The sequence below is a fragment of the Apaloderma vittatum genome, unplaced genomic scaffold (genome assembly GCF_000703405.1).
Source record: "Apaloderma vittatum isolate BGI_N311 unplaced genomic scaffold, ASM70340v1 scaffold4618, whole genome shotgun sequence".
Classification (NCBI taxonomy): Eukaryota; Metazoa; Chordata; class Aves; order Trogoniformes; family Trogonidae; genus Apaloderma; species Apaloderma vittatum.
Window position 1 is genome coordinate 1089 of NW_009731083.1, and position 9810 is coordinate 10898.

At 38.0% G+C, this 9810-nt stretch overlaps 1 protein-coding gene across 1 annotated transcript; it reads left to right on the forward strand.

Moving 5' to 3' along the window:
- The first annotated feature begins 678 nt into the window (after positions 1-678).
- On the forward strand, positions 679-2312 carry MMACHC (methylmalonic aciduria (cobalamin deficiency) cblC type, with homocystinuria). The gene is given in 4 exon segments (XM_009875040.1): positions 679-900; positions 1270-1422; positions 1955-2232; positions 2234-2312. Coding segments are annotated over 4 exon segments (732 nt in total).
- The last annotated feature ends 7498 nt before the right edge of the window (positions 2313-9810 follow it).

Below are 9810 nucleotides of genomic sequence, written 5' to 3' on the forward strand. Positions count from 1 at the left end.
GTGGGAGTTGCTGTAACCTGTAAAAAGACTTGTTACGGTGCAGTATATTAGTCATAGTAGGGGGTTTTGGCCATCACCTCCTGCTTGGCAGTTGCTGGTCTGAGCCCTGTGTGCCTGGTCATGTCCGGCTGTCCTGCCTTGATCCCACATTTCTGGACTTTGTTACAACACATCCAGTCCTGGAAACAAATATTTAAATGTGGCTGTGTCACAATCCATGTGCTACAGCTGATGGTTCAGGGGGATTTTAGCACTGTTTGGAGCTTCACATCCTTCATTTCCACACATAAATGTTTCCTCCTGAAGAATTAAACCATGCAACTTGTCACATGAGCAAAACATGTGACATCTGAAGGTGAAATTAAAAACCTGTAAAAGCTTTATCTAAACCGAAACATCCGATTTGCATTGGCAAGCCTGGTTGTTCACACTTTCCTCTACAGTTTCTGAGCAGAGCTGGATAAAGGGCAGTCTTGAGCTGAACGTGGTGGATGATTCTTCTCTCTCGCACACAGGCCACAGTACGGCTTCCAGAAACTGCAAATCCCAGTAGGCAAAACAACTTGGTTTGCATGGAGGGCCCTAGGCAGGCTGCATAGCTGGGTTGCAAATGAAGGAGGCTACACTCCTTTTAAATTCCTGCATGCCCACCAGCAAAGACGCTGTGTCCCTGTTTTAATGGAGATTTGGTTTTGTTTGCCAAAGGTTGGATGGTACAATGCTGTTCTCCAGCCAGCCTTTCACCTCCCCTACCCGGATGACACGCTGGCCTTCGTGGTCCTCAGCACGCCTTCAATGTTTGACAAAGCTCTTAAACCTTTTTTGAACAAAGAACGGTTAAAAATTATCAGGGATCCTGTGGATCAGTGTGTTTCTCATCATTTATCACGTGTGAAGGAGGTAAGAACCTGAAATATCAATTCTTTTTATAATTCTGGCTTATAACCGGGTGGGATGAGCAGTAGACAAAGCCTTCCAGGTTCCTGCCCTTACTCTTTAGAAGGGTAAAGCATTATTCATGATGGTAAGAGCATCAACAGGCTGTTGACATGCTTTACTTGCATAATCTCTTTGCCATTACAACCCAGAGCTATGTAGAGTGCTTTACACAGTTTGAAAACCCAAGGCCACAGGCCTGCTGATGGATTTCAGTAGCAGGATGTGGAAACCTACAGACTTTGCACATGCCTGATTTGCTCGCATCCAGCACTTATCATAGCGGCAGATCTTCTTCCATGAGCCTGGGCTGATGTTTCTTAATCTTCCCAGAAATTCCCTGACCAGAAGGTGGACATCATCTTTGATTATGAGATTCTGCCGAGCCGAAAGCCCAAGTTCTTGGCACAGACAGCTGCCCATGTTGCTGGAGCAGCATATTACTACCAAAGGAAGGATGTGAAGCTTGATCCTTGGGGGAAAAAGGTGAGGCAAAAACACAGTCTAGGAAGAACCACTAAACTGCAATCACTGAATTGTACACCTGTTGTTTACTCACTAGTTCTTCCTGCAGAAAAATACAAAGTTCAGATCACATACAGATGCGTGTTTTGGACAAGAATAGGAAGCTTCCAAGATTCTGCAGTGTGGTAGGGAGATGGAGAAGAATATCTTGATCTGATAAACCTACTTAGGAGAATACATTTCAGTCTAAAAAAAGACCTGTTGCTTGGAGCATTATAAATAAAAATGAAATACCTCGGTTAATTTCTGTGTTAGATTTCAAAATGGGACCTCTCCTCACATTACAGGGTGGTATGTGTGGGCACAGGAAAATGGGAATGAAATGCAATGCTCTGAGACATGTTCAGGAAAGCTTTCCTTTCTTCTCTGTACAGCACTCCAACAGAGGGCTAAGCGTGTGAGAAGTTGCATCAAAGCTTGATGCTTTGAACTCTAACCATTACTAGAGAAAAAGACATCATCCTATATCCTTTTTTTTTTTCTTTTCTTCCAGAAGATCTATGGTGTATGTATCCATCCCAAGTATGGCGGCTGGTTTGCTATCCGGGGTCTCCTCCTGTTCCCAGATATTCAGGTACTGTTCCTGAAACAGTCTGCCCCTGTTGACTGTGTGAGCACAGAGGAGAAACGAATTGAGCTGCTCGAGCAATTCAATTACCACTGGCAGGACGGCCGCTACAGGGACATCATTGAAGTGAAGGAAAAGTATTCAGAGGAGCAAAAAACCTATTTTGCCACTCCTCCAGCGGAGAGGTTCAGACTGCTAGGGCTGAGCCCAGGGAAGCACATTTCACTGGGTGACATGGCTCCATGAAGGGGCAGAGGGCAAGCAAAGCGTAGCTCATCTGTGACGCCTTTTCTACGGTGCTGAGGAGGACAACGTGTTGATACAGAGAGAGCAGTGTGCAGCGTCTCAGTCCAAACATCAGCTTCGCAGAGTAAGAGGAGGCACAGTAAGAAGGTGGAAACAGTCCGTTTTGTGCTGTTGCTGATTTGGTTTCTCGTTTTGGAAGTCTTTTTTGGCAAGATGCTGATTAGCCTTTGGTTGGGAAAAGCTCAGACACCCTGAACTGGAAAACCAATGCTGCTCATTAGAGAAATCATTTTTGTTAAGAATTTTATTTCCAAATGATTGGGGTTTATTCTGTGTAAGAGTAAAAAAAAGTTAATTTTCATTGTATTCAGAAATATATTTTTTTCAACTGAACTCTTTTAGGTCTTATCCAGCATTTTATTACCCTGTGTCATAGCTCTCCTTAGGGCATAAGTGTCCAGTATTTTCAGTCTTGCCTTCCTTAGAAAGAAAATTTGCCCTGTATTATTTCACTTGCAGTGAAGCTGGCTTAATTTGAGAAATCTTTTAACATCTTTCTTTAATACCCAAAAGAAAATTCTCCAGAGATTGTGGTGCAGTACATGGAGCAGGAGTGAGGAAAACAGAGCCAACAACAGCTGCCTCCTTCAGGGTAGTTACAGACAAGGTCACAGCCATTTCCTCGTGGCCCAGGGTCAGCTTCTAAGAACATGGCGATGTCTTTAGGTAAATTTTAAGCATTTATGCATTGTATAGAGCAGCTGAGAAAGTCTTTGGAAAGATGCTAAAGTCTTTGTGAGTGAGTTTTTACTCATGTTAAGATAGCTGACTGAAAAAGACAATTCTCATGAGCTTTTCCTAAAGTAGATGAGGTGCTGTGCCAGCACACGCCACACGCCCCCCCCAGTTTTACTTCCATAGTTTCCTGTTGTACTTTCTGTATGGGGGAGATCGGAAATCTGCATGTAAAAACCACGGCATGAAGCACTGTCACACATGCAAACAAGCAAGGAAAAAAGAAAATCTTCATGTTACTTACGTTGCTGGATAAAATGTCTTCAGACAGTAATGTAACAGGGATTTTTTAGATTATTTTGTCCCGTTAGATTCATTCAGAGCTTATGATACTGTGAATAGGGAATTAATTTTTATTAGAGCACTTTAATGCTCAGGCCTCATTAAAATAATACATTATAATAACTAAAAATAATATTTTGTGGGAATTTTGTAACTTGATTGCCACATAATGCTGCATATCACTAAAGCACTTTTTCCCTTTCCCCAATATCAACATGATAATGGAAAAATAATCACTTTGCAGAACGGAGCCCTTTTATGTTAACTCTTCATACCTTTTGAAGACTCTGACACTAAGGTTGCCCTCACAATAAATCACTGCTTGATACAGTTTTGCACAGCCTATGTACTAACTAACCATGATCAAAATTCTGCATAACAAGTTTGTTTTCCTGTAAACAGAGTAGTGAGCATGTGAGCACTGGGTTTGTTCAGCGTATTTGCCGTTACAAAAAGGCTTTGTTATCCATGCTTTGTTCACAGCTGACTAAGGCAGACAGCTGATTTACAGTGTGATAGCAGCATTGCGATTTAATTTAAACAAAATAATGACATTTTCAAAAATTCTGTTCTTTTGTAATAGAATTACTTCTGGTTGAAATGTTGGTTAACCTTCTAGAACTTTCCAACTGAAATGTAATTTAACAGGGGCTTGAGATAATTGTTCATATTAATAACATATACAAAATACTGATTCTCTTAGAAGGATAAATACAAAAGTGAATCAGAGTTATATTTTTACATTACAATTTAAAGCAAAATACTGCTTTTTGGAGGTTGATTTCTTACAAGTATTTAATATTTTGTCTTAGTTCCTTCATTAAACAGATTACCACTGCCATTTCATTTCAAATTTTGTAATTTATTTCTCTTCATGTGACATTTTAGTTAATAAAATACACTAAGTTGTAAATAACCCTCAGTAGTGAGTGTTTTTATTTAAACAATGGAATGATTAACTTGTGGAGAGCTAAAAATGTTAAAGTGAGAATTGCTACCCAAGACACACAAAATCCAGTACCTGAAAACAAGAGTTGGTTGTCTGCATAGAAGTTAGTAAAATATTATGGCAGGCTCATCTGAGGTATAAAAAAAAAATAAACCATATAGCACATTATCAATAAGCCTAATAAATGTTTTATCTTTCCCTGGTCATTTCAGCAAGATCATTTAACAGCAAGCACGACACTGTTACTGTTCTTGCAGTAACAAAAGTTCAGGGCATTCACCGATAGGTAAGTGGTATTTGAGGGCTTTTCCCTCAGCAACTTAAAAGTAATGCCTTTAAATACTGGAATTCTTTATTTGTTAAAACATAGTAGGGAATACTGAATCACACTAAGAACAAATCTGTGTTGTGTTTCTGGCAACCCAGTTATGCTGGGCAGAACAGAGTACACATATTTAATAACATACCCATTCCTACTACAGTAATTTTGGAGGGAGTTGGATTGACTTTCTCATAGCCAGGTCACTAAGATCCACAGCTGCACATAGTATTTTTTTTTTCCTTGCTGGTTAGAGTATAATGGTCTTCTTTGTCTTACAAAATTGAAGTTTGAGAACCTGTCTGACTTACCTCTTGGGACAAGACTAGACATGGTGAGGAATGGATCGTTCTTGGAACCTGAGGCATTGTGAAGACATTCATATTTTCAGCACTTGCAAATGTCAAACACGTAATTGCAAACACTTGGATAGATTTACTAGCTCAAGTATCACATTTTTAGACAAGTAAGTTTTTCTCCAAGTCCTAATTTTTAAACATGTATTAAAGTATCTTTTTCCCCTCAATATCACCATTCAGGTGTGTATTCAAGAACTAAAGAGTACCAAAAAGAAAGAGTGAATTTGAATTCTATTTCAGCAACAAGATATTTGCTCTATTTCAAGCTAATAAAATATCCTATGGAGAATTAGTGAATTTGTAATGTCTTCACGCACAGAACACTTACAATTCATTTTCAATTAAAATTTCCTTTTTTTGACTTCATTAACCTTAAAATAACTGAGACTTTTATTAAGATTAAAGACAAAATACCAATTAAATGCAAAGTACAATCTAATCTGGTGACAAGCAGTCATCAGGATTATTGCTCAGAAAGGGAGTAACACTTGAGAAAACACTGTTGCATTGTTTGTTTGGGGTTTTTTGTACCGTAAAGCAGTTACAGCTCAGTGCTGCAAGAATAAGCGCTTAGGTTTCTTTGGGGTATGAAGCAGCATTTGGCAAACTTAACTCCTGATGCTGCCTGATTTCCTTCATAAAGAGGGCAGCTTGTAACAATCCTGTCTTCCTACAGAAGACTAAAGATAGCTTCCTGTATAGTCAGGGCTGGCATGTCAGACTAAAACAGCCAAGTCTTATGAGAATGCACCCTTCTGGTTTTATTTGGGGGGTTTAAGCTTTTTTTATTATTATTTTTAGGGCCAGACTGTCCTCTTCTGGGTCAGAACATGGTCTTTTAATTTGAGACCAAAATTACCAGTGGTGCTGCAAATACACTGTGACTTGAATTTGACTTAAAACCCCAAAATCTCCATCAGTACTCTTTGTTCAGCTCCATGCAGAAATTACATTTAAGAAGTTAGCTTTGAATACTGATTTAAGCTGCAACAGTTCCAAAGTTCTTCCTGTTTGAGGAAGTGGGTTTTGCCATTTACTGCAGTGGGGAACCTCTACAACCTTAACTTTCACCAATTCAACAGCAAAAAAGTCTCATGAATACATTTGTCCACTTTGGTGGATAAGTTGGCTTCCTGCTGTATCACATATCCTGTGTCTGATCATCCATCACATTTGCTTCAACAGCAAACAGAGCACTTCCCTTCTAGGTTCTCAAGGAGGAAACAGAAAGAACCAAGGGATGCAAGTGTGTCTTTCTCTTCTCTTTGCAACTGAGAAAAACAGATAGATGTTCACTTTCCTTTGAAAAACAGTACTTCAGATGAAAAAAATCAGGTGGTATTTTATTTTCCAATAGCTAAAACAGAATAATGAGGAAAGTGGTGGGAAACTTAAAAAAAACCAGAATATTTTATCATAGAATGAGCAGTAAAATATTCTAGTGGAATATATAAAATCCTGCCAATAATCTACTACCATCTGCAAAATGTGATTATATATGTATAAAAATATTTTAAATGGCTACTTCCTGAGAAAGTAAATTACGAAACTATCATTCATGAATACTACATTTGTAATACATTTCTAATGTAAAGTCATTTTTATGGATAGTTGTGATTCAGCGATTAAGCAATTTTACTTGTAATAACTGCGTATGTTTTATTTGCACAAAACACCTCCTAAAGGAACTCTTAAAAAAAAAATTTGCTTTTTTTTGTCCTCAGAGTTTCTGGAACTCATATACCTCTACATGAGGTTGTTTTGGTCTTTTTTTTCTCATGTAAAACAATGCACTGTATAGGAGAAGTCCAGTATGTAAGTTGAAGGTGGGAAACAGTGGTCAGATTTGCTGGGTTGAAAAACACCCCACAGAATCTTAAGTTTATGCAGACTCAGTTTTTCTAGGAATACATAAAACCTTTTAATCCTTTCGAAGGAATTAGTTCGGTTTAATTTCATGTCATAACTATTTGCAGTATTGTTCTGATGAGTCTTTCTGAAATCATTCCCTGTTGCTTCCGTCTTTAACAGGCTCTTCTTCCAAAATATAAAAAAATACTGCAATAAACATGGTAAAGAAATTCACCTTTTTTTGTGTGAAGTTGATGAAATATGTTAATTTAAAATTGCATTAAGTTTTATTAAGCGGAGATTAAAGACTTTTTTCTCTCTTTACACTACATTAATCTCATTTCTCAGTGCAGGTACTTCAAAAATACATTGCTGTAGAACACAGAATCTAAACCTACTGGGCTCACAGTTTCAGAGGACTGTGCGATCTTAACTTCACGTATATTCTTATACCTATAGTCAAATGGTATCTTGCACAGGAACATTCTAAATTCAGACACGTGTCCCGCCGTATGTACAGCGATTTAAGTTTCAGCTTAAAGAGCCAAGTTTCACAGAAAAGTCCGAACTGATCATCACTAGGTGTGGTGAGAACAGCTTACCACAGGCACATCTATTGTGCAGGAACACTGCAAACAATTCACAGCGTGGTGAAATCTTGTTCTCCTGCATCCACCCAAGTGTGTGCAGCACCAGAGCAGGTGATTACGCAGTGTCGTTTAATCTGCACAGGCTTTGGCCTGTAAAACCTTTCTATAATATCACACTCCTATATTCTGCCAGCTACTTAAATTATACCAATGTTACAGGTCAAGACACTGACTAGTGACCTGATATAAACACAGACATGTGGACAGCCAAAGTAAAATCAGTTCTGACTGTACATTAAAGGCAAATTCACCTGGTTTTCTCTTTTAGTATTAAAAATAGATAATACATAAAAAAAAAAATCAGAAAGCTACTTGCTATTTAATTTTCTAGTTCAGTGTTCTTTCTGTATACACCATTAATTCGTCAGAAAAAGTGACAACTGTAACACGATTCAGAAGTCGATGTCCGTGTGCTCCATTTCTGCTAGTACCCAGTGGACAGAGTGAACTCCCCTACAGCTTCACACCGCTCCTCCATTCTTACTTCATTTCGCCTTTCACCAAGCAGAACGCTGACATTTCTGGTTTAAGCCCTCTCTGCTTTATCTGTCCAGCACAATTCCTCAGAATATGTATGTACACAGATCGTCATTTAGTGCTGAACATCAGACTCGCTGAAAATTCCAGAGTATATAAATCATATGTTTCAAACAATTAATATGATAAACCCTTTGTTGGAACATAATTTTTACAGTCATGGGGCTTTTGTAAACATGCTCTCCTCACCAAAGTACATCGTTTTACAACACCAGCAAGATGTAAACTACTTGCTTTTGATCTTTGAACTGTACTATTTGTTGGACAAAACAATAACATATTAATCAAAAGTCTGATAAAAGGGCTGGAGCACTTTTTAAGAAAATAGTACTTTTTAGATTGAGTAATTTTTTAGAGTATTTTTCAAAATCAGTGAGAAACAACCTTTAAACATTACTAAGCTTTTTTTTGTATCAACATCTAAAAGTAAATATATGATTAATTTTGAAACAGCATACTCATAAAAGATGTACATAATTTGGTAAAGGTTAGGTTCTGTATGTCAAATATCAAAAGTCACATTCTATGTATTTTATAATAAACATATAACATAGAGAAATGAATTCTGATGCACTGTTTTGTATTCATATTCAACAAAAAAAATCCTGTTGCTTTTATACAAATGCTATTCTCTAAAACCAGAGTGTGTAGATTAAATTTCCTTTCACCTTTACTCAGTCTTCAGTAAGATCAGACTAATCGGTACCTAAAGCCATTGTCTGTAACGCTGCAGTGAACACGACTTTGGCTTTTTTGGGCAAGATCATACCATCCAAGATGTGATGTCAGGGCTACTTCACTACAGCTGTTAAAGTTCAGTTTCAAACAATTATGAGTTTGCTCATCAGCAACTGTTGCATACAATGTTGAAATAATCGAAGTATATACAGTTTCCGAATAGCATCTGCTGTTTGTATCTTCCGGAAAAAAACCCCTCACTAGTAGTACGCAGTACTGCAACAGCTATCATTCTTGTCACCAAAATTAAGAATTAAAAATATGCATCTTGGTATGTAAAAAAAAAAAAAACATTCCTCAACAAATGAGCATTGTGTATATTTGAATGTCATAAAATTACACCAGTTTAAGCTGTTGTTATACTAGAAGTGGGATATAAATGCCAGAACACAATGGAAATGCCAAGTTGTATCTGGATCAATATTGAGTTTAAGCAAAGAAACAAACCCAGACTCTTCTTAAAGTTTTGTGTGTTATCCATTTTGTGTGTCACATTCTGGGAAACATTAAAATGAGTGTGGCAAATGTCCCTATGAATCCCCACAAAAATTTAAGGAAAAAAGTTTAATTGCATTAATTCCCACAGTTAAATACTTGGTTCAAACATATGATACAATTCCTAACTCAGTGTTTCTTGGCCACTTCCACACAGTCATCACTTCACCAGTGACATTTGTAGCGTCTCCGCAAACTGACTCATAAACCAATTACAATTGAGTTTTTCCCAGTCACAGAATTTTCTCCTAAATTAATAGCTACTTCAGTAGCTATCAAGATTAACCATTTCTCAAAATAAGAAAATTAACACAGAGACACAGTTATTACTATTTATGATTCTATTGGGGCACTTAAAAGGTGGGAAGTGTTAGAAATGCCTTGTTGGACAACGTTAGGGACCGCTCAAAGCAGACGTGAACACAACTGCGTTTGCACTGAAGGATGAAGGCAACAGCTCCTAAAATCATCCCGTCGGAACTCGCATCACCTCCGGACCGGTACACGAAGGGCGGGCGCATCAGACGCCGCGCGTGGCAGCAGAGGAGCGGGTTGGCCGA